Below are 25,710 nucleotides of genomic sequence, written 5' to 3' on the forward strand. Positions count from 1 at the left end.
AACCATTGGAGAAACATAGAGCAGAGCTGAAGGTGTAGCCAGTGTTTTCAATAAAAACATCCAAGGAGATCTTCCATTCTTTGTATCAGATTCATTTCAATATGAACATCTCCAGCACAGATCACATACTTTGAACATATTATTGCTCCAACCATATCGGTCGCGGGCTTTTCTCTCTTTTTTTGTGATAATAAAATTCTCATCATTTAAAAAAACAATTATTTTTAACATGGTTGGCTCAACGGAGCCATTTTTCACCTACGAAACTCCGCAATTTCAAACACTCGGGCAGTTCTATCATCAGAAACAGAGACAAGGAACTCACCATCGGCAGAGACGGCCAGAGACTGAATGGTATCAGAATGCCCATTAAATGTTTTTACGCAATTCCCAGAGAGGCTGTCCCAGACTCGTACTTTGCCATCTATGCAACCAGCAGCTACAAAATTGGATGTACCCAGCCATGTCAAGCATGACACGCCTTCCTGTCAACAACAAAAATCTCTACGTGAAGATGAAACAGAGATTTTTTTTTCATGTTGGATAATTCATGAAAAGTTTACTGGACAGTTAATATGAACTAAGAAAAAGAGCATCTGGGGGGATAAATCAAATTGCATTTGGGGGCAATATAGGCCTTTCACATTGCGGCTTAGTTTAAAATGCAAATGAAGAACTTCCAACAGTACCTCGTGATCGCATGTACATCGTGGTGATGAATGCTGCAAATCCCAGATGATGAGCTTTTGATCCATGCTCCCTGTTGCAGCCCAAGGGAAGCTGCAAGACAGATCAAAATGGTTATTATATTTCTAGGCCATAGCCAGTCCAAAAGTGTGAAATACAAAAGAGAGGGCGTGGGAATATCATTTACACATACAAATTATATATAGGGAAACGATATCGGCACAAGTGTATTTTGATATTTTCACTAACCCATCTGCCTTTTCTTCTTTAATTGGCTCATGAGAGCTTTTTGAGAAACATTATCTACTCCGTCGGCCAAAAATATAGTGGGGGCCCACATTGTTTGGGTGATGCAAACCATTCATTTTATGGGCTTCTGACATAGATAGGGTGTGCCCAAAAAATCAGCTCCATAGGATCATCCCAACCCTTCAATTTTTGGAGGTTAAAATGGCCAGGTATAAACCTCCACAAAACTGCCCATTTTTAACCTCCACAAATCGAAGGGTTAGGATGATCCTATGGAGCTAATTTTTTGGGCACACCCTATCAAACAAATGCTTTGGATCAAACAAACAATGTGGCCCCACTGTGTTTCTGCCGACGGAGTAGATAACGTTATCTACTCGATCGAGTTGCTGAAGTTTGTCTACATCTGAACTATTCTTTATTTTTTTTACACAGTTGATGAAATCTTATTAAAAGCAAACAGAAAAGCAGAATTTCCGAGGGGGCAGAGACTGCCCCGCATACAAAAAGATCTCTATTCAAACCCCCTTTTGATAACACATCAAAGTTATCTCATTGGCAATAAACTTCTCACAAGGGAAATAAAGAAAACTTTAACAGCAAGAAAACTTTATTGAGCAACAGCAAAAATTACAAGGGGGCAGATATTGCCTCACATACAAGTACTCCCTCTTCACATCCCCATTAGCTCACACATACAAGTACTCCCTCTTCAAATCCCCATTAGCAGGTAATTCAGATAATTAATTTGAACTATGGAGGATATGAGAGGAGAAAGAATTAAGCTTTTTTTCCTTTAAGAAAAGAAAGAATTAAGCTTCTTCAAACATTTTATTTGATATATATGTGTGTGTGTGTGTAGAGAGAGAGAGAGAGAGAGAGAGAGAGATCTAAGTCCAATATAATTCTTGTTGAATTTCAAATATTCCAAAAATCTCTAAAGATGAAGACAGCTTATTCAAGATACTGGGCGTACCTCAGTGAAAGACCAACACATTCAACGGATTTAGAGTGAGCAATTAGAGAACTAACCACCTGAACAGAAAGGGTTTTGTCCATTAGGGACCATTTTATATAATAAATGTAAATATCTGCAATATTCTAGTTCAATGCCATATGATGGAGGTGAAATCCCCAAATTATTACGAACCGAAGCACATCTACCCTTATATAGAAGACAAGAAGGCAATAAAATTGGAGGATTTTTGCATTTGCAGAAGAATTAACCGAAAGTAATCGAAATAAACACAAGCGCAACACAAAGATGAGAAAATAACAAACAAAAAGTTCAGACCAAGCACGGGAGCTCTTCCAGTGTTACTAGATCGCATCTACTCATCATACCCTTCTCACTTCCAATACTTTAGGATTCACTGCGACACTCTAGATCTCTTCTACATATTTTTCTTAAATACTCTTCAAAAAATTTACTCTTCTATCTATTATCACATGATTTGAGTTTTATCTATTCTAATAGTAAGTTTTTTAAATGGGAATAAAACATTATATTTACTTAGCCCAATAAAATTCCCAATAAATTGATTACAGGTTATGACCATATTATCATGTAAAATGATTAAAATTAGAATTAATTAAAATAGATTGATGAATCCATGAATTCGTTTCCCTGAGGTTAGTCAAATCCGACACTTGGTTCCGAAACGTACCCATACCCATGCAACATAGATCTAAGGCACATGGATTCAAGCAGAATCCTGCAACCAAAAAATCATTTAGGAGTACCACACAAGCAAATAAATCTTAAATTTTAAGAGAACATGGAACTTAGAGCATTTAATGCAAGCATGAGATGATAGGCCATCCTTGTCAAGGTAGATTGTCAATGTAATTGGTTCCGAAAAAGATTTTAATGTCACTCTGCTTTCAGGTTTTCTCTATTATTTTAGGATCCATATTCCTTTGTAACTAGAAAGATAAAATGAGTTGATGGAGTACCAGAACGCTAGTTTAACAATGAAACAATAGAAGCACAGATAATTGATTCGATGGTGGCTACACCAGGATGAGCATAAATAACATTCACAAAAAATAAATAAAGAAAAGGGAAACAACAAGTCAAAGGGCTTCAATGAGAAAGAGAGATCAGACCTTCCCAGTTATTATATTCACTACATGGACAGAGCCATCGGTTGAACCAGTGATTGCAAGAGTTGAATCAGAGGTTATCGTCAAGCATGTCAGTCCCTCGGTATGATAAAAATGGCCTAGATAAAGTAGAAATCAGAGGAAAACTATAAAATACGTAAAAAATCTAAAATGGAAATATCAATTTTCAATGATGGGTTCCTTCAAAGAGTGCAGGTTATGTAGCCTGCAACTTTGGAACCATGCAAATCCCATCGGCTGATTCAATTGGACACCCATGCAACAAACGGGTTGACCTTCTTGTCAACTAATGGGAGCCCCAGATTATCTTTTTTTTAAGCACAGATATATAGCAATTTAGATAAATCTTATTTAAGCAAAAGCTTACCTCCATGATAGACAAAACACAATTTAAGTATTTAACAGTATGAAGCATGTTTCTTCAATAAGCAAGCTATAGCTAATAAAAATTAATACTGAAACCATGAGTACTTCCAGGTCATGTTAGTCAAACAAAGACATCGCACACTATGACAACAGTCTCAGACACCCTCATATTTTGACTTCCTTGTTTCATTCAGCATTTCGGCCATGCCCAAGCAACTCAAAAATTTTAGGATACCGTAACTTGATGATTTGGATTTTAAACATCAATTAGAAATAGGGATTGCAGCTACCTATTTGTAAGCATTTGCTAATTTGTGTATCCCATTCAAGAATCGAATGCTATATAAATTGCCACTGCTAATGGGTCCTTCACTATCCTAATGTGTCCCATTCAAGTAATACAGTAATCATCCATGGTATTTTGATTCTCTCCCCAAGCCAAAATGCATGATATACGCATAGCATATTTGCCTGAGAGATAGGACAGTCTTTCTCTCCAAAGGATTTACACCGAACGTAGAGGGTTTATATGACCCAATTTGACATTTTTTGATCATACAAAAAAAAAATACTCATCACGGTGTGCTTCAGTCTTCCACTGTCTACAGAGTGAAGCTAGGCCTTTGACTACCAATAGCGATGATTGGTGAAGTGTCGTAAAGATCTTTTCGAAATTATTTGAGGCCAATAATTTCTACTAGCAGATACCATGACTCTTTATCAGCTTCTGCAATTGATCATAAATAGTCATTTGTTTCATACTGCTCCACATTACAGGATTTCTCCCTACGAGTACGCAATAGCCTTCTTTGCATATATCCTAGGATTCCGAGCATTTGGAACTCACAGTCCAAGAAAGAAAGAAGTAACCAAAAGTCCAGACATGTTACCACATTAAAAGACCAATCGGAAAGGACTATACAAATAGCAAAAGCACGCTAGTTCGTAAGCACACTACTCACCTTTTCATTTTGATAATTTAAAAGGATGTAGGGTTCTTTAAAAGCTCGAGGATCCACGAAGAATAAAGGCGTTAAGAAGATGGGACCCATTGTTGATATTAGAAAACTTTTATTTAGTTTTTAAGAGTGTTATTTAAGTCCCTTACGTTAGGGGTACCATAGTCATCTCTCATCAAAATCACTTATGTATTTTGAATTACGAGTGTTTTAAATTGGCCCCACACATGTATTATGGGATTTTTAAGTAGGGCTGGGAGAGAGTTTTTAAGTCATTAGAGGATATTTTAGTCCAAAAGTGTTAGGTTTTTGTTTAGGGCTTTAAAATTTTCCAATTCTCTTTATTTTCTTATATATATATATATATATATATATATATATATATATATATATATATATGAGGAAAGTGTTCCTGCTAACGTTAGCAGGAAACTTATCTGCGGACGTCTCATTATCTTGCTTCCCATTGGCTCGTAATAAGGGTCCCACATATGTTAACGAAGAAAAAAATACAAGCGCCTAAAAAAACTCGAGGTAACCTCTCCGTCAAACTGGCCTACATGGCCTGATTAAATGGCTCAGTCGGTTGGAAAAAAAACCAGCTCATGAATCCCAATCACCTTAAAGCCATTTGCTTGAAAAATCTGAAAGACCAAAATTAGGGGGAAGGAAACCCAACCCTAAAAGCACTGATGTTGCCATTTTTCAACTTTTAAAACGGAACAGAAACAAAACCCATGATGATTGATGAAGAAAATAAGAGGGAAGACAGCTCTCAAAATACAAAAAATAACTCAGTGAATGGGGAAAAAAACTAGAAAATAGGGTTTAAATGGAGAACTTACAGGAATCGGAGTAGATCCAAGGGAAGAAGGCTTTGCCCTACCATGATTTTGCCAGATTCGTCAAGAGAGGAGGCCATTTGAACGAGAGGGAGAGAGGTTTTAGGGATTTCTGTTTCAAAGAGGAGAGAGGTTTTAGACGATGGACTTGTTTCTTTAACGCAAAAGCCTCATCGCAAATTCCTTGTGGGACCCTTTGAACGAGCCAATGGGAAGCAACATAATAGGACGTCCGCAGATAAGTTTCCTGCTAACGTTAGCAGGAACTCTTCTCTCTCTCTCTCTCTCTCTCTCTCTCTCTCTCTCTCTCTCTCTATATATATATATATATATATATATATATATATATATATATATATATATATATATATATATATATATATATATATGAGATTGGGGTTTGTGTGCAGCTGCACAGATAAGCTATCTGTGCATGGCTCCACAAACCATGGGGGGGCCTCATTTTTTGGGGGATCCAAAGCATTCATTTGGAAGGCCCTTCCATGGATAGGGTGTGTACCAAAAATCAGCCCTTTAGGATCATCCTAACCCTGCCATTTGTGGAGGGAAAAAATGGGCAGAAACAGTGTCTGTCCATTTCCCATTCCAACTTTGATTGGGTTAGGATGATCCTATAGGGCTGATTTTTGGTACACACCCTATCCATGGAAGGGCCTTCCAAATGAATGCTTTGGATCCCCAAAAAAATGTGGCCCCCACTATGGTTTGTCCAGCCATGCACAGATAGCTTATCTGTGCAGCTGCACACAAACCATTCTCTCTCTCTCTCTCTCTCTCTCTCTCTCTCTCTCTCTCTCTCTCTCTCTATATATATATATATATATATATATATATATATATATATATATATATATATATATATATGAGAAAAGGGTTCCTGCGCTCGAGTGCAAAGACAGGGGTGGACCAAATTTATTTATTTATTCGTAGGGGGGGGGGGGGGGGGATCCAAAGCATTCATTTGACAGGCTCTTTCATGGATAGGGTGTCCACCAAAAATCAGCTCCATTGGATCACCATAGGGTGTCCATTTGTGGGGTGAAAAATGAGCAGATTTGTGGACACCCTATACATGAAAGGGGCCATCAAATGAATGCTTAGGATCACCCCCCCATGTGGCCCCACCCCTGTTTCCAGCACTCGAGCGCAGATAAGCCATCTGCGCTCGAGCACAGGAACCCTCCTCTCTCTCTCTCTCTCTCTCTCTCTCTCTCTCTCTCTCTCTCTATATATATATATATATATATATATATATAGAGAGAGAGAGAGAGAGATAGAGAGAGAGAGAGAGAATATATATATATATATATATAGAGAGAGAGAGGGAGAGAATCCTAACCCTGCCATTTGTGGAGGGAAAAAATGGTCAGAAACAGTGTCTGTCTATTTTCCCCACCACCTTTGATTGGGTTAGGATGATCCTATAGGGCTGATTTTTGGTACACACCCTATCCATGGAAGGGCCTTCCAAATGAATGCTTTGGATGTGTGTGTGTGTGTGTGTCTATATATATATATATATGTGTGTGTGTGTGTGTGTGTGTAGCCATGATGAAATGAATGATGAAATTGATGGTGGAACAAAGATTTTGAAAGCTTCTTCTCTTGTGTGGATATGATGTCTACTCTTTGCCAAGGTGTGATGCCTTGAACTTCCCTAAGGTGCGATACCTTGGGTTTTGGCTGGTGAGATTCCAATCTTGCTATCTATCTATTTCATGTTTCTTTTTTATTATTTCCTATAAACCACCTTCCCAGGAACCGTAAACCTCCGTTAATCTCTCACCCAAAACCTCTCTTTCATTATTGTTCACCTATCTTCTATAGAAAACCCATAAAATTCTCATATTAAAAATTTTTCTTACCATAGCAACATCAGTCAAATCTATTCATACCCTACACCCCTTTGTTTTTTCCTAAACCTAATTTTACACCCTCCCAGAATCCTTCGCCGGCTTTCCAGCATATGTCTGCACAACTCCAAATCTATCCTAAACCTCGTAGAAATATTTCTTTGATCTAATCACCTATTTTAGGACCAAAATCTCTAATTTTTACCTATTTTTTCGCTCATACTATCCCGACATAAATCTGCAACTTTCTAGCTTGTGACCGCGCACTTTTAAACCTACCCAAAAGCCCTCTTTGAGGTCCAGAATCTTCCTCATATGCATATTGCTAGTGTTTTGAGACCTTGTGAGATTTTATACATTCAAATTTGGTATAAGAGCTTGATTGTCCTACATCACCTTCTTTGCATATATCCTAGTATTTGAACTCCCAGTCTAAGAAGTAACCAAAGGCCAACTGACATGTTGCCACATGAAAAGACCAATCGGAAAGGACTATGCAAATCACAAAAGCACACTAATCACCTTTCCATTTTAATTATTGAAAAGGATGTAGGGTTCTTTAAAAGCTCGAGGGACATAAGACAAGGTGACCCATTATCCCCTTTTCTATTTACCAAGGCAGGTAAAGCCCTCATTAGATTGATTCTTGGAGCCAAGGAGATTGGGTTCATAAAGAGATTTTCCACGAGGAGAAATGGAGTTCCTATTTCTCATCTCCAATCTACAGATGAAACGGTTATCATTTGTGAGGATTACCTTGACAGGTAAGCCCTTATTAGATTGATTCTTGGGGCCGAGGAGATTGGACTCATAAAGGGATTTTCCAAAAGGAGGAATGGAGCCCTTATTAGATTGATTCTTGGAGCCGAGGAATGGGTGGCCCCCACCCGTGCTATGCGTGGGTATAAAATGTCAGGCCCCACCCTATCAAAACAATACATGAGATATAAAGAAAAGGTTTTCCGATAAAAAAAATTCTTGCAAAAAAAGCAAATGACAATGGAAAGAAACATGGTTTGTATATGTGAAGATAGATAGATAGATATATATAAACATAAGGATTTGCTAGGCAATTTCACAAAAGCCATTTCGCAACTCACTTTTTCAGGAGAGAACTGCCACCTCGTAGCAGATTTTGTCTTATTCATGTAATTCATCTTAGGTGGTTGTTCTCTCCAGAAGAAGTGATCCGCGAAGCGGCTTCTGCGAAATTGCCTATCAAGTCCCATATATACAAGCACACTCAACTCAACTCAACTAAGCCTTTCTCCCAAACTAGTTGGGGTCGGCTAATGAATCCTTTAGAAAATTTTCATGAAGAAGGTGAAAGAATCTACCCAGCTCAAATTGACTGAGTCTAATCCTCACACTAGTTGGGTTCGTCTACATGGATCATTTTCTTCCATGTAGATGCACACACGCACACATGAACCGTTATTAGAAATGAAGGAATTTCATTCAAGAATCAAAGTATCAAACTGAATATTTACCTTTAACAACATGGATGGTCTCCCCAGTTTTTGGGTTCCATATTCTCAATGATGCATCATCAGAACCCGTACAAATAGATTTACCTTCAACCAGCGACAGAAACAAAGGGGGAGAAATTTATATCATGAACTATAAGCAACTTAAAAATGAAAATGTAAACATTTTGGCAGAAAAGTAGTGCAGTACCATCAGGGGTAAAATCACCACATGTGACAGTGCTACCATGACCAGAGAACGTATTAAGATAGGTACTTTTGTCAGCATTCCACATCCAAACAGTGGAATCATCTGAACCAGCAAGAACCAAATGTCCTCTTGGGTGCCACCTCAGCCACTGAGCAGTACAAGAGAAAATTCAGATCAATTTTCTTAGAAACAAAAAAAAAGATGTTAAACTATCAATTTTCAATGAACACCCTTGGCAAGGTTTCACCTCAATTCCCCCATCAGGACCTTCAAGCACTCCCTTAAGAGTACCAGATGATGTGTCCCACACATGAATAAGTCCATCATAACTTCCAGAAGCAAGCAACTGACCATCAGCACTGAATGCTAAAGTAGAAACAGACTCCTTGTGACCTGCAGAGAGAAAAGAACAATTTGAACATTTTTGTTCAGATACACAGTTAAATTTAAAGTGACCAAAGTAAAAGCCAAAAGCAAATCAAATATTCTCCAGAGAAGTCAATATAATTTGATTCTGACTTTCCAAAAGTAAAACTAAGGTAAGATATGGATCATCTGGTACCTCCAATAAACGTGTATATTCAATAACACCTACGTGTAATTTAACTTCTATCTCACACATACACCCACCTTGGAGCTCGAAACCCCAATCTGCTTGGCCAACCTTCCACAAAAACCCCTTATCATCTCCACCTCCTGTCGCCACCAATGCTGCATCCGTTGGACTGCATGCAACTGTGTAAACTTCTCCTATGACAACATAAAATATAGCAGACAATAAGAGAAGTTTCTTATTTTATAAGATTAACAAACAAATTGCAAGAACTAAGATACTACCAAAAAGGTTATATGAAAAAAAAATTGACAGATCAGCTAGCTCGCTCAGCAACTAGTTAAAATATCGAACATAAAATATCCATAACAAAACTCAAAAAGACTACGCAAATTAGGACAAGGGTAAGATTGGTAACCCAATATCTTTACAAGTTCCCAGAGAATTCACCATGGTGGACAAAAGTTTCTACAGTCTTAACGCAACACCTTTACAAGCGGGGATTGAGCCTATAGCTCAATTGTAAAGGCTTTGTTCTTTGACCTAGAAGTCGGGGGGTCGATCCCAGCATACCCACACAAAATTACAAGCCATTGTATCTTCCATCAGACCTACTTACCCCATCTCTAGAGCATCTCATGTGAAGCCCTAAGCTCAGACTCTAAACAGTTTTATAAACACGTAAAAGACTAGATTGGATGGAATGTGATTAGAACCACGTAATAAAATATTTACTATCATTTTTTAATGGTAAAATATTTTCTATCATCTACAAAAATAACGAAATTTTTTTTTAGGATTCGTGATGTAAACAAAGAACTCTGAAACTTGTATTCTAGTGATGACAAGCCCAAATCCAAACAATTTGAATACAAGTGAGTGGCATGGCATGAGTCAGGTAAACATTAAAAGTTTAGATATGCCTGTGCATAAAGAACCTAATGTCCGCACGTCATCGGTTATGGCTCCTATTGTGTGAGCTCTATAGATTCTGACAAGTCGGACTCCTACAGCATTCCCGTGAAAACTGACAGCCAATGATTTACGCTGCAGAAGCAGTGGATGACTGGATGGAACAGCAACAGTTGAGATCAAGTGTCAGAGAGGATTGACCAATAACGATCAACAAAGAGACATCAGAAATAAGTATGTCAATCCAACAATTACTGATTATGTTCTTCTTGATGGATCATTGATACATGACCTTGTTTATTCTTGCATAAAAGTTATACTTCGAAGGTTTGATTGATGGGTGATTATCATTTATTTGTGTCAAGGTTGCCAAGTCCACCCTCATAAATGTAGAGAAGAAAGTAAAAAGAGACAGAAGAATTAGAGAAGACGAGAATACAAAAAAGAATACAAAAAAAGAAGATTTCGTAGGGTGAGTTAGCTCCCACACCCATGATCTAAATCCTTTTATAATGCTCACTTAAACCATACCATAATAATGTTCTTAGGTCCATCCAAAGCTGGGCCCTAACATTTACACACAAAGAACACTGAAGTGAGTTAAGTATTGATACATATCTAATGCTATTTGACCTCTCATGGTTGTAAGTTCATATGATGGAGCCTATCTTCAACACTCCAAAAGTTGGTGCATGGATGCCATCCATGCCCAGCTTGGACCAAATACTTCGAAATTGACTTGCACATATTCCAACAACATAAATAACAACGAGAATTATGAGTAAAAGACCATAAATGAGCCACGCCGTACATAGGCTTCTTTTAAATAAATGTCAAGATCGTTGACGTAAAACATAAACTTCATGTAGTTGTGAGGCTTGTCATTTGAACCAATATTGCACAGTGGAACATATATCAAAAGTTTGATGTTCTGTAGTCTGTACTGTACTAGCATGTAGTAAATCATGAAACATGTGCAGATTCAAGAAGAGGTTCCTAAGCTGATCAAAGAAGAGAATAAAAAGAAAAATATTCTACAATGACGCAATAGCCACAACACCTCATCTTGATCAAAGAAGTTAAAAAAGGAAATCCAAACATAATGTGCAGAATTACATGTTCATTTTTTATAAACAATACACTAATTAATACAACCATCATAACTCATTTCCGAATTTCGCATCAAGCAACTGTAAGAAGTAAATAGAACCGATGTGTGATAAACCACAATGCAGTAAACAAATAATGAAATCACAAGTAAACATTCATCTAACCACAAGGAAATTCGCAGTATTTGGATAAAAAAAATGTATATGTACAGAACTTACCAGAATGACCGATAAAAATGTGTATGGAATCATCAGGTTCTTCTACAACCACAAAATGATCAACAGTTAGTAACAGATACTTTTACAGAAAGAAATATCGGGACTCTGTGATGCTCACCAAACGGAATAAAACAATACAAGATACTTAAAGCCCAATATTGCATTAAAAAGCAATAATAAGTATATTAAAGTTTACAAATTTTGCATGTAGCTGCCTACAACAAGTTTATGGTCCCTTTCTCCCTTGCTTGATTCCTCTTCTCCAATCCAAAAGATCAGTCGTCTAGAAAAGAAAGGCTGCTAGATTTTTTAAAGAGCTATGTTGACTCCATACGACAATATAGTTTAATTCTGCTTGTAATATGTGGTACGACAGGTAATAAAAAGCAGATAAGAGCTTGTTGATCATCAAGATTTGCATTAGAGATGAGCTTCCATACACTCATTCAGTTAATATATGATCCAATGAAACTATGGAAGAGGTGTGAAGAAAGAGTTTGTTTGTTTAACTATCTAATCACACCTTGGAAATTAAAATACTCTCTGAAATCAGCAACTTCGAAAGCACCATGCTTTTAAAAAAGAAGCTAATGGTCAAATTTGAAATTATTTCATTTAGACTGTACTTTTACCTCTCATCTCAAGTTCATAAAGTACTCCCCTGTTAATTATAGAGGTTCAACACCTCAACACTATTCACTGCTGCAAGAAAATCAACCCCAAGGTTTTAAATGTCGGTTTCGGCCACCACCGAAATTTCGGCCGAAATCATGCAAAAAATTTACAAAAATTTCGGTTTTTTTTAAATTTCCACTCAAATGTATAAAATTTCGGTGAAATTTTCGGCCATTTTGGTGGAAATTTCAGTGGAAATCTTTAACATTTCTGTAAGAAATTTTGTAAATAATGGTGGAAAACAAAATTTCAGTTGGATTTCGGCGAAATTTCAAGGAAATCATGTAAAAATCCTATTCAATGTAATTTATTTCAGCCGAAATTTAAAATTATGATCAACCCCACCCCCTCACCCCCTACCACCATTAACAAATAAATAGAAAAACAACTAGTGTACCGATTTGGTTTTGGAAGAAGACTTTTTAAATTATGTCCTTTTGGGTGAAAATATATTGTTTGGGTGCCCAAATTCTCGGGTCATGCCTGCAAGGAGAAATGCAGATTTCTGATTTTGTCAAGGGATAGGAGATAACCTATAAGGCATACATTTCCGCTTGCTTAAGGTTCCTCTTAAGGTGAAGACATGAGAGAGCGGCAGATCAAAGGCATGACAATGTTATCTCGTCATATGAAACATGCAACAAATAGATGGACAAATTTCCTTTCCAGCTTACATTAGAAAGTCGCTTCCATCTTTTTAAAAAAATTTAAAAAATGATGATCTAATGACATAAATCAAAAAGTGGAATGTACATACCAATACGCAAAAAAAAAAAAAACTAAAGAGGGGGATGACCCAAACTCGACTTCGATGCCCATGCAATAATGTTGGCCACCTCCATCGACACCCGACTATTTCTCCTTATAGATTACACAAACCGGTGTGAAGAGCAAGGAATTCCACTTAACTCAGATCCTTTTTTCAATGTTTCAAAAGAGGCACGGGTGCAAACTTAGGGGACTAAAAACAATACTTTGAAAACCTCCCCCTTCACATTTCTAAAGATGCCAACCGATGGGGTGTAAAAACTCCAGCCTCTCACAGGCCGCCACCTGTCCCTGAGTAGGTGAACTCCAGCCTCTCATAGGCCGCCACCTGTCCTGGAGTAGGTGAACTCCAGCCTCTCATAGGCCGCCACCTGTCCCTGAGTAGGTGAACTCCAGCCTCTCACAGGCCACCACCTGTCCTGGAGTAGGTGAACTCCAGCCTCTCACAGACCACCACCTGTCCTCGCACAGGTCATCTCACGTCACCACGTTTTCCCCTATAAATAGGGGTTCAAAGCTCAAACCAATGGGTAATGCAAAAAACCCTCTCCACCCAAAACTCTTAAGACTAGCTCTGCACTCCTGCTCATACTGACTTGAGTGTCGAAGGGCCTGTCCGGAGTAAAACCCGGGTTGGTCTTCTGACCTCGCTTGCCTTTGTGCAGGACTCAGCCCTCATAGCGGGACTCAGCCACTTCACCTCACCTCACTCCGGTCCTCCAGGATTCAGTACCTCTGGTCATCCAGCTCAGCTCTTACGTCACTGTCATACCTGTTACCGATTTTCGGTCTAACAGATTGGCGCCATCCGTGGGACCCCAGAACTAAAAGCTGTTCAGATCTCTCACAAAAAATGGCAGGGCGGAAGAATGCGCGGGTACCAGCTGCACGGATTGATCAAGCCGTGCTGCCTCGCAGGACATGAAGTGAACGAATCGCCTCGCTGGTGGTGGCGGCCTCTGCTACAGTTGAGCAGAGCCCTACTAGCTCAGGGCACCTGAATCCCCTGCCCACTCCGGAGCAAGTTCAAGCTCTATTTCAACAGATGACAGCTCTCGTTGGGCAGTACCAGCAACTGCTTCAGACGCCTTCACAACCTCCTCCAGAGGCTCCGCGATCTGTCCAAGAAAGGCCAGACATCCACAGGGGAGAGTCGTCGCGCCATGGTGAGGATCGAACTCACCACTCCACCAGACAAGTCCATCACCCCACAGCGAGGCATGCCCGAATAGAGACTCACCGCCGTCAAAGGTCGCGGTCCTGCTCCGCACAAAGGCGTCGAGCTCATGAAGATCGTGCACCACCAGTGAAGTCCCGGCCTCGTCGTACGAGTCCGGAGAGTCAGTCCGGCTCCGCGGCAAGCCAATCTGTGGGAAGAATCAGGTCCTTGGAACGTAGAACGGATCCGCTCCTACAGAGAATGGAGGAAATGGACCACCGAATAGAGGAACTGAAGAAGGATCAGAGCCGGCCCGCCTCCAGGGCATTCTCAAGTAGAACGCCGTTCACTGACGATGTCCTGGGTGCCCCGGCACCCAGAGGGTTCAAAATGCCCGCCGTCCCGCAGTATGACGGGACTACTGACCCCGTTGACCATTTGAAAACATTCAGAACAATGATGCTCCTCCACGGCGCCTCCGACGGCTTCATTTGCAGAGCGTTTCCAACGACGCTAACTGGTGCGGCAAGAGACTGGTACACCAGAATGAAACCAAACTTTGTCAGTAACTTCGACGACTTCGGGGAGGATCTGGTCCGCCACTTCATGAGCAGCCGCAGGCCAAGGAAAACAACAGCATCCTTGATGGCCTTACGGCAGGAGGATAATGAACCTCTGAAAACCTTTGTCCGCCGCTTCAACAGGGAGGCACTTCAGGTGCCAAATTTAGATCCCTCAGCAGCTATGAATGCGCTCCTCGCGGGTGCCAGGTCTAATGATTTCCGTCGGGCTGTCGGTCGACAAAATCCGCTCTCACTGGCAGACCTCATGGCCGGGGCAGAGGAGTACATAACGGTGGAAGAAACGCTGGCAACTCTTAACTCAATTCGGAGGATAACCTCTGAAGAGAAAAATCCCCCCAAGCAGCGCAGGGAGGATAAACCTCCGAGAAGAGAGAAGTCCCCACTTCCGCAAAGAAGAGGAGAGAACTTCACACCCCTCAACACCTCCAGAAAACATATATTGGCTGCGATCAGCGAAGAGGAATTCGTGAAGTGGCCTGCTAGAATGATCTCCAAAGGAAACAGGAGAGATCCATCAAAATACTGTCGGTTCCATAAGGACCACGGTCACGACACAGATGAGTGTTGGCAGCTCAAAGAGGAAATTAAACAGCTGATCGGCCGGGGTTATTTGAAAAAGTATATCTGAACTGACGGCCGCAAGCAAGAGCGCAGGGTAAATAGCCCCCGAGGCCGCAGCCCTCGAAGATCATAGCCGCCCCCTGCTCGGAACAAAACTCCTCAGCCCCCCAGTACGCAGCCAGAGGCACCTCGATCTCAGCCAAGGGGGGTCATTGGTACAATCATGGGTGGACCTGCCGCTGGGGGCACGTCCTCCGCTGCCCGCAAAGCGTATGCACGACGGATCAACGCCGTGCACACGACCAGCAAGAAGACAAGAACAGAGAATGAGATCTCCTTCTCAGATGCAGATTTGGACAACCTCATACTGCCTCACGACGATGCACTGGTGGTAACCATGCTCGTCGCCAACTGGGAAGTAAAGAAAATCCTCGTTGACAACGGGAGTTCGGCAGATATCTTGTACTATCACGCCTTTCAGAAGATGATGATAGGTGACGACCGCCTGAAGCCGGCAAGCTCAGACCTGTTTGGCTTCTCCGGAGAGGTTGTGAAAGTAGAAGGGCAGATTGAGCTCCCAGTCCTTGTCGAAGAGCCACCTTGCCAAGCGTTCGCCATGGTCAATTTCCTGGTAGTAAGGGCCACTTCGGTCTATAATGCTATCTTAGGGCGGCCTGGCCAGAACCTGATCCGAGCGGTCGCTTCAGCGTATCACCAAAAAATGAAGTTCATAACCCCCAACGGCGTGGGGGAAGTTCGAGGAGATCAACCTCAATCCAGGGAGTGCTATGCAATGGCACTCAAGGGCAAAAATGCAATGGAATCACTGCCAATCGAACTGCTCGATGTAAGGGACGAGCTCAGGGGGACTCAACCCGCTGAAGACCTCATCTCCATCCCACTATGCCCAGAAGACAGTGAAAAAGTCGCTCTGATCGGTTCCTCGCTCAGCAGCAGCATTCAGCACCAGCTCACCAAGTTTCTCCAAGACAATGCAGATGTCTTTGCATGGGTTCCTGCTGATATGCCCGGCATTGACCCAGAGATCAGTACGCACAGGCTTGGTGTTGATTCAACCTGTAGACCGGTTAAACAGAAAAGGAGGCATTTCGCTTTTGAAAGGCGACAGGCGATAAAAGAAGAAGTGGAGAGGCTTCTGAAGGCTGACTTCATTCACGAGATTCGATATCCGGACTGGCTGGCAAATGTAGTCCTAATCAAGAAGACAAACGGAAAATGGAGGACCTGCGTCGACTTCACCGATCTAAATAAGGCCTGCCCTAAAGACAGCTACTTGCTCCCAAAGATCAATCAACTCATCGACGCCACTGCGGGTCACGAATTGTTGAGCTTTATGGATGCCTTCTCCGGATACAACCAAATCAGGATGTACGAATCAAACATACCGAAGACCTCCTTCGTCACAGATCAAGGGACTTACTGCTACCATGTTATGCCCTTCGGCCTCAAAAACGCCGGAGCTACTTACCAAAGACTGGTGAACATACTCTTTCAGCACCAGATCGGCCGCAACATGGAAGTCTATGTGGACGATATGCTGGTCAAGAGTCGCAGTGCGCAGGACCATGTATCTGATCTCAGAGAAACATTTCAGGTCTTGAAAAAGTACAGCATGAAGCTTAACCCTACCAAGCGCACTTTCGGAGTCAGCTCGGGAAAATTTTTGGGGTTCATGGTAAGCCAACGAGGGATAGAAGCAAATCCAGAGAAGATTAACGATGTGATAGAGCTCACTGCTCCAAAAACTATCAGAGAAGTTCAGCGGCTCACGGGAATGATAGCCGCGCTGGGGCGCTTTATCTCCAAGTTCGCGGAAAGGTGCCTGCCTTTCTTCAGCGTTGTCAGAAGACTCAAGACTGCGCCCTGGACGGAGGAATGCCAGACCGCATTCGAGGAGTTGAAGAAATACCTGTCCTCCCCACCACTATTAACAAAGCCGGAGCCGGGTGAGGAGCTATTTTTGTATCTCTCCATTAGCTCAACGGCTCTGGCAGTTGTCCTTGTCCGCGAAGAGCACCGATACCAAAAACCTATCTATTATGTCAGCAAGGTTCTTCACGACGCAGAAACAAGGTACCAGCGGGTCGAGAAATTGGCTTACGCGCTGGTAACGGCAGCCAGGAAGTTAAGGCCTTACTTTCAAGCCCACACCGTAAAAGTCTTGACTGATCAGCCACTCCGGCAAGTACTCCATCGACCAGATATCTCCGGGCGACTTGTGAAATGGGCCGTGGAGCTAAGCGAGTTTGATATTCAGTACGCGCCTAGGCCAGCCATCAAGGCTCAAGTACTAGCAGACTTCGTAGCTGAATGCACCATCCCCCAGCAGTTCGTCGATTCTGAAGCTGTGCAGCTCCCAGTCGCGGAGAAAGCAGCCCCTAAAGAATGTATAGCAAAGGAGCAGAAACGGAAATCATTCATCCGCCAGCCGAGCAGAGCTCCACGACCAGCGCACTAATCTGGGAAGTATATGTCGACGGGTCTTCAAACAAAAGTGGTTGTGGAGCTGGCCTCATCCTCACCGGACCTGATGACTTCACTGCGGATTATGCCTTAAGATTTAGATTCCGCGCATCCAATAACGAGGCGGAGTATGAAGCTCTCCTTGCCGGAATGAGCCTTGCAATCCAAACCGGCGCCCGGAACTTAAAAGCATACTGCGATTCTCAGCTAGTCGCAAACTTGATTCAGGAAGTCTACGAAGCTCGAGACGAGCGTATGATCAAGTACCTCGCCAAGGTCCACCAACTCGTCAGTAAGTTCGAAAGTTTTGAGGTCATCAGAGTCCCCAGGACAGAAAATGCCAAGGCGGATGTGCTATCAAAACTCGCTGTCTCCGGATATACCACCCTTGGGAGCATACACATGGAGTTCCTGCCAAGATCCAGCATCGAAAGTAAAGCCGTAGAAACAATGCAGGTAGAGAATGAGCCGTGCTGGATGGACGAGATCATCAGTTATCTGCGCGACGGTAAACTCCCTGAGGATAAAAAGGAAGCCCGCAAGGTGATACAAAGAGCTGCCCGATTCTCCTTCAACAATAACGTCTTGTATAAGAGATCCTATACTCTCCCGTACCTGAAGTGCCTTAAGCCGGGTGACGCCGCATACACACTCCAGGAGACGCACGAAGGAATTTGTGGAGAACATCTAGGGGGCAAAGCCCTGGCAATAAAAGTACTGCTCAGAGGTCTGTACTGGCCCACCATAAGGCAGGATGCGCTGAGTCTGGTTAAAAGGTGTGAGAGGTGTCAGAAATTCTCTCCAACCATCCATCAGCCCGTCGTGGCAATGGCTCCAATTATTAGTCCACTTCCCTTCGCAGTATGGGGGATGGACATCCTGGGCCCCTTCTAGGGGTGTAAACGGATCGAATTCGGAGCGGATATGGCTATATCCGAATTCGATTACAGTATACACTATCCGAATTCGGATTCGGATTCGGATTCGACGGATATTTAATATCTATTACCGAATTCGTATCCGCCGGATATTGTTCGAATTTGGATATTATCTGTATCCGTTTATTCGGTAAATTCGAACATTTTATTGCAGCACTTTATCTTTTTTCTCCTTCTTACTTGAATGAATTTTTCAAACCCTAAAACTAGACCTCTACATTCTCTTCACAAAATTAACTCTCAAACCCTAAAATATATGAGATCCTCTTCTTCCTTTTAAAACAAAGGCAGAGAGAGAGAGAGGGAGGCGGTGGGGATGGATGATAGTGTTGGTAGTGGTTTTTGGGTTTTTCCTTTTTTTATATATGATGGAATGGGTTTGGGCCATTTTTGTTTTTGTTTTTTTTTTTCTAAAAAGAAAATTCACTTTTCTTTTAGAAACAAAAGATAGTGTGTCATTACTAAAAATAAATATTAATGATATTATTAATAATAAGTAAAAAGAATTTACTTCTCGAATTCGGATGTTAAACGGATCGGATATACCATTTACCAGATTCGCATCCGCTAAGAGCTGGATATCTCATAAACGGATTCGGATAATATCCGCTTGAAACGGATTCGGATAATATTCGCTTTAAACGGATTCGGATGCGGACGGTAATCGAATTTCCGAATATCCATTTACACCCCTAGCCCCTTCCCACCGGCCTCCGGAAAGGGCATATTCGTGGTAGTAGCGATCGACTATTTTACTAAGTGGGTGGAGGCGGCACCCCTAGCGCAGATCACAGAGCAAAACGTGCAGAACTTCTTCTGGAAATCAGTAGTTTGCAGATTTGGGATTCCTCGTGCATTGATAACGGACAACGGCAAACAGTTAGATTGCCGGAACTTTCGTAAGTTCTGCTCCGACCTAAAGATTGAACAGAGGTTCACTTCAGTAGCTCACCCCCAGACCAACGGGCAAACAGAAGTGACTAATAGGATCCTGCTTCAGGGGATAAAGAAAAGGCTGGATGAAAAAGCTGGCCGCTGGGCGGACGAGCTTTATCACGTTCTATGGGCATACCGCACTACTCCTCGCACGCCAACCAGTGAATCGCTATTCAACCTCTCCTTTGGAACAGAGGCTGTGATACCGGTCGATATAGGCACTCCGTCTCCCAGGGTCACCAGCTTCAACGAGCAGCTTAACAATGACGGGCTCCGCGCCAATCTTGACTTACTAGAGGAGATCCGGGAAGAATCTCGAATCCGAGTCGCCGCCTACAAGCAGAAGGTATCCAACTATCATGACTCCAAAATACGTCCCAGAGAATTCCGGACAGGAGATTTAGTCCTCAGGAGAGCGGCCGTCTCCCAACCATTGAAAGTCGGGAAACTCTCCCCGACTTGGGAGGGGCCATATCGAGTGAAAGAAGTTATCCGTCCAGGTAGCTACAAGTTAGAGACACTGGAGGAGCGTCTACTACCCCACGCATGGAACTCCAAAAACCTCAGGAAATATTATCAGTAGGCACATCGTCTGGTGTGAGAGGTGATTTTGTAAATTATGTTTATATGAATAAATAATTCTTTTTGCAGATTCAAATTTTCCTCTTATAATTGGAAACCCGGTTCGCTAAAACTGGGTACTCGTTGCTGAGAAACCCTGGTTCATTAAAACTAGGGTACTTGCCGCTTGGTTCGTTGCGGCTTGTCTCCACAAAAACCAGGAGCCCACTCCTGGTTAGGAGCAAGCCGGACAGCAAAAACCAAAGCCGCCTGGAAACCCAGTTCATAAAACTTGGGTACTTTTTGGAAACCCGGTTCGCTAAAACTGGGTACTCGTTGCTGAGAAACCCTGGTTCATTAAAACTAGGGTACTTGCCGCTTGGTTCGCTGCGGCTTGTCTCCACAAAAATCAGGAGCCCACTCCTGGTTAGGAGCAAGCCGGACAGCAAAAACCAAAGCCGCCTGGAAACCCAGTTCATAAAACTTGGGTACTTTTTGGAAACCCGGTTCGCTAAAACTGGGTACTCGTTGCTGAGAAACCCTGGTTCATTAAAACTAGGGAACTTGCCATTTGGTTCGCTGCGGCTTGTCTCCACAAAAACCAGGAGCCCACTCCTGGTTAGGAGCAAGCCGGACAGCAAAAACCAAAGCCGCCTGCAAACCCAGTTCGTAAACTTGGGTACTCTCTGAAAACCCAGCTTAGAAAACATGGGTGCTCTCAAACGCCCCAAATCCCAGGTTATTGAAACTAGTTGGCAAGACGGATAAGTTACTCAGCTAAAGCTTATCAGAAAGAGGAGAACAGATACGGACAAGTATGATTTCATTAATCAAAATGTGAGACCTCGAGGGCCATTACAGAATTAACCTCAAAAGGCTGTCAAAAAGTATAGGGTCTCAAGGACCATTACAAAAAGAAGCAGAAAGAAATACTAAGAGGCATCTGAGTCGGTGGCAGTGTCAACAGCGGTATCGGCAGCGGTATCGGCAGGGGCCTCTGGCTCCTCGTCAACAATCGTCGGCCTGGAAGGAAGAGTCAGATTGGCCATCACCAAGTTCGGGTTGCACGCCTGGAGTTCCTGGAGGCAGTCGTAGTACCCAAGACTATAAGCCTCACTCGACAGGCTGAAGAGTTCGGCCTCTTTCGCCTCTGCGGCCGCCTTTACTGCCACATCCTGCCTCTCTTTGGCTCTCCTCCTCTGGGCGTCCATGGCCTCGGCAGCCTTGTCCAACTTCTGCCTCTCTAGGGCCAAATCCTCCGTCAGCAGCTGCTTCTCAGCTTGCACCCGTCCGATGCTCGTTTGGAGCTCCTGGACCTCGCGGGCTAGCTTTCCGTTCACCTCTTCAGATTTGGTGATGGCCTCGGAGAATTTCTTGCTCTTCTGGTTGAGATCGTTGTAGTATATCCCAATCTACAGACAGAAACAAGCATCAGTATAGGAAGAAAGCAAGAGATGGACAGAAAGTAAACAAATTCATTACCTGATAGAGTGAAGAGAACACCGCCTCTTCACCAGTAGCCGGCGGCTCGTGGACGACCTGTTGCTTGTCCTTCACAAGGAGACACTTGCTCACGATCTCAGACGCTACTCGGCTCTCGCCCAGACCAGTGTCGTCTTTCTGAACGGCCCAATTGGGCCGAAAAACATTGTCACTCGTCCTCACGGAAGGGCGGGCCCCAGCTCCAGTTCCAGTGGATGTACCACCAGACTTAGAAGAACCACCTCCCTGAGCAAAAGGGCCCACTAGCCTCACCGTGGTCTTTGCCTTCTGAGCCGGGGGTGGCGCTGTGTCTCGTGATGGGGCCGGACTCGCCAGCTCGGTCGCCTTTCTCTTTTGGCGATCTTGGAGTGCCTGTTGAGCCCCTTCCTGCGCCCTTGGCTGGGCTCCTTGCCTTATCTTCTCCACTGTTGATTGTTTCTTCATTTCTGCAAGTAAGGAAGCAGTCAGAAGCAGATAAAAGGAAAAAACAGCAGTTTTTAGAGTCTAGCTACATACGTGCCGGAGTCGCGGTACTTATACCAAGTCCGACCAGAATATCTTCTCCTGAAAATTCCGAACAGTGAATGAGACCTGTTCGCTCCACTTCCTCCCGCATCAGGATTAATGTCCTCTTATCGTCGCCCTCAAGAAGCGGTTTGCGGCTCAGTCCGCTGGTATTCGGAGTATCCCACACCAGAGGAACCGGCCAGGCTTCCCTGGACTCCGAGTCCTTGACGTAGAAGAACCTATTCTTCCACGAGTGTATCGACGAAGGGATACCAGTGATGATTTTCATATCAGGGCGCTGGCTGATATAAATCCAGCCCCCTTCTTTGTGCCGCTTCAGATGAGCACAAGCACGGAATAGAGGCACGGACACGCCCCTCTCCAGCCGGCCATGAACAAGATACAAAAACCCAGTCAGTAACCTCCATGAGTTCGGAGCCACCTGGGCAGGAGCCAGTCCATAATATCGGAGCACCGCGACATAGAAGGGGTGCAAAGGAAAGCGAAACCCTGCTCTCAACGACTCTTCGTAAATGCAGAGATCAGAGCTTTCGTTACACGCCCTATCTCCCTCTATTGCCGCTCTCAGCTCGAACGATGGGGGCACACAGTATTTATCTCTAATGTTCCTCAGCATGGACTCGGTGAGGTGATTTTCCTCAACCAGAGCCCACATGTTGTACTTAGGGTTGGCCTCCATCCGTGCTCTAGCAATGACCTCCACGGCCCGGTCAGGAAGGAACGTTGTGGACGCCTCAGCAACGTCGCTACCCCCAGTCCCTCCTACTCGGTAGAGACTATCAGTCGGGAGTGGGGTGGCGTTCAGATCTAATATCACTTCGCCCTTGTCCCCTCCGTCGTCACTGTCTATAATATCTATGCTAGCGGCCGGACTAGCCATTACAGGCTTCTGCAGCGGCCTAAGCTCTGAGCTACTACTGGTGGAAGACTCAGAACCGGACTCGGAACTTGAACTACTATCAGACATGTAGAAAAAGGAGGGACTGAGAGGAATACCGGTGAATAGGAAGCTCCAAGATCCGCGCGATACTCCAACCACGAACTGCGAAGCCGAACTGCGAAGCCGAACTCGCAGAGCAAGAGAAGAGAAGATAAAAGGTGAAGAGTGAAAAGTGAAACATGAGAGGTAAAAACCTCCTTTTATAACTTTTCGAAGGCGGTGGGGCATTAAATGCGAAGCACGCATCTCGAGGGCACTCAAATGATGCCACGTGTCCCTTATTAAATGATGGACACGTTCCCCCAGACAAAGATGTGATTGAGCATGCGCGTATCTCCAAAGGACAACCGGACCGGATTTCCGCACTCCGGACTGGATTTCCACACGCCGGACTGGACGCAAGACGACAAAAATCAGTCCGGCCCAAGCCGGACTGGACGCAAGATGACAAAAACCAGTCCGGCCCAAGCCGGACTGGATATAACGCACTTCTACAAAACGACAAAAATCAGTCCGGCCCAAGCCGGACTGGACGCAAGACGACAAAAACCAGTCCGGCCCAAGCCGGACTGGATATAACGCGTTTCTACAAAACGACAAAAATCAGTCCGGCCCAAGCCGGACTGGACACAAGACGACAAAAACCAGTCCGGCCCAAGCCGGACTGGATATAACGCGTTCGCTAAACGACAAAACTCAACTCCGGACTGGCGAACTCCGGACTCATCTTCAGCCGGACTGGCTCGACTCCGGACTGGATTTCCGAACTCATCTCCAGCCGGACTGGCTCGACTCCGGACTGGATTTCCGAACTCACTTCCAGCCGGACTCCGGACTGGATTTCCGGACTCTTTTCCAGCCGGACTCCGGACTGGATTTCCGGACTCATTTCCAGCCGGACTCCGGACTGGATTTCCGAACTCATTTCCAGCCGGACTCCGGACTGGATTTCCAGACCTGCTTCCAGCCGAACTCCGGACTGAACCTCCGGACTCCGAACTGGACCTCCCGACTGAACCTTTCGATTCACTTCCATACGGCGCCTGCCCGTTCAGATAATCCATCAACCACACTTTCCCAAGTCCCTCAAGGACTTGGAAAACTGGGGGGCAACTGATGGGGTGTAAAAACTCCAGCCACTCACAGGCCGCCACCTGTCCCTGAGTAGGTGAACTCCAGCCTCTCATAGGCCGCCACCTGTCCTGGAGTAGGTGAACTCCAGCCTCTCATAGGCCGCCACCTGTCCCTGAGTAGGTGAACTCCAGCCTCTCACAGGCCACCACCTGTCCTGGAGTAGGTGAACTCCAGCCTCTCACAGGCCACCACCTGTCCTCGCACAGGTCATCTCACGTCACCACGTTTTCCCCTATAAATAGGGGTTCAAAGCTCAAACCAATGGGTAATGCAAAAAACCCTCTCCACCCAAAACTCTTAAGACTAGCTCTGCACTCCTGCTCATACTGACTTGAGTGTCGAAGGGCCTGTCCGGAGTAAAACCCGGGTTGGTCTTCTGACCTCGCTTGCCTTTGTGCAGGACTCAGCCCTCATAGCGGGACTCAGCCACTTCATCTCACCTCCGGTCCTCCAGGATTCAGTACCTCTGGTCAACCAGCTCAGCTCTTACGTCACTGTCGTACCTGTTACCGATTTTCGGTCTAACACCAACAATGCCAGTCTTGATATTGTTTTGAAAATCTTACAATTTAATATTCAAATCAAATCTTATGGAAATCCATGTATATACAACAATTTCCTTCACCCTCTCTGCTCCTTTATCTCTCTCTGTACAACATGAGCATGAGGATGATCGATTTATTTTGTACCCAAAACTCAAATCCAAATACAAATACAAAAGGTGAGGTATTCAAACGGGCCCTTAAATTATCAAATGCTCAGATAGTATTTACATTGGTTGACACCGAAAAAGGCATAAAACCGATTTACAGAACCCTAACAAACCCGAAAATCTTCTACAAAAACTTGTATACATATGAAATTAAGCAGAGAAATCAAAATTCGAAAAAAATTGATGGAACTTACCACTATCTCCATCTGAAACTTCATCATCGCCCACATCAGGAAGATCTGTATTAGGGTTTTAATAAATATAAATAGCAAATAAAGGAATGGAACAGATATATATATATATATATATATATATATATATATATATATATATATATATATATATATATATAGAGAGAGAGAGAGAGAGAGAGAGAGAGAGAGAGAGACAGAGACAGAGAGACAGAGATGGGCCATACCTTCTTCATCAATGGTGATTTCGTGGATTACATCATTTTCGTCGAGAAAAACTTCCTCTTCGTCGTCCCCATGATGATCCATCTAGGGTTTTGGAAGGGGTTTTGCGACTTGTCGATATCTTTACTCGAGTTTTGTCTGATGAATGGTCTATCTATCTTTACTCGAGTTTTGTCTGATCAATGATCTATCTAACGTAGAGATCTTTGCTCGCACTTTTTCTGTCCTACCACGGCCTAGTGGGTCCTACCTTTGATC

At 43.5% G+C, this 25,710-nt stretch overlaps 2 protein-coding genes across 2 annotated transcripts; both read right to left on the reverse strand.

The window, feature by feature from the left end:
- Positions 1-33: 33 nt before the first annotated feature.
- On the reverse strand, positions 34-25,633 carry LOC143890236 (uncharacterized). Its single transcript, XM_077394836.1, has 11 exons — positions 25,455-25,633; positions 25,231-25,275; positions 11,575-11,616; positions 9,412-9,531; positions 9,029-9,174; positions 8,782-8,929; positions 8,595-8,678; positions 3,046-3,161; positions 1,913-1,971; positions 690-780; positions 34-485 (listed from the first exon to the last, which is right to left on the reverse strand). Exons 1-11 carry the CDS (start codon positions 25,534-25,536, stop codon positions 255-257), a joined length of 1,164 nt encoding a protein of 387 aa, XP_077250951.1. The 5' UTR covers positions 25,537-25,633; the 3' UTR covers positions 34-254.
- Positions 21,047-22,181, reverse strand: LOC143890237 (uncharacterized). The gene is made up of 2 exons (XM_077394837.1): positions 21,723-22,181; positions 21,047-21,652 (listed from the first exon to the last, which is right to left on the reverse strand). The coding sequence occupies exons 1-2, from the start codon at positions 22,164-22,166 to the stop codon at positions 21,173-21,175; spliced, it is 924 nt and encodes a 307-aa protein (XP_077250952.1). The 5' UTR covers positions 22,167-22,181; the 3' UTR covers positions 21,047-21,172.
- Positions 25,634-25,710: the final 77 nt, after the last annotated feature.

Source organism: Tasmannia lanceolata, unplaced genomic scaffold, assembly GCF_043159265.1.
Source record: "Tasmannia lanceolata isolate RefF3 unplaced genomic scaffold, GAP_Taslan_0.1 ptg000013l, whole genome shotgun sequence".
Taxonomy (NCBI): Eukaryota; Viridiplantae; Streptophyta; class Magnoliopsida; order Canellales; family Winteraceae; genus Tasmannia; species Tasmannia lanceolata.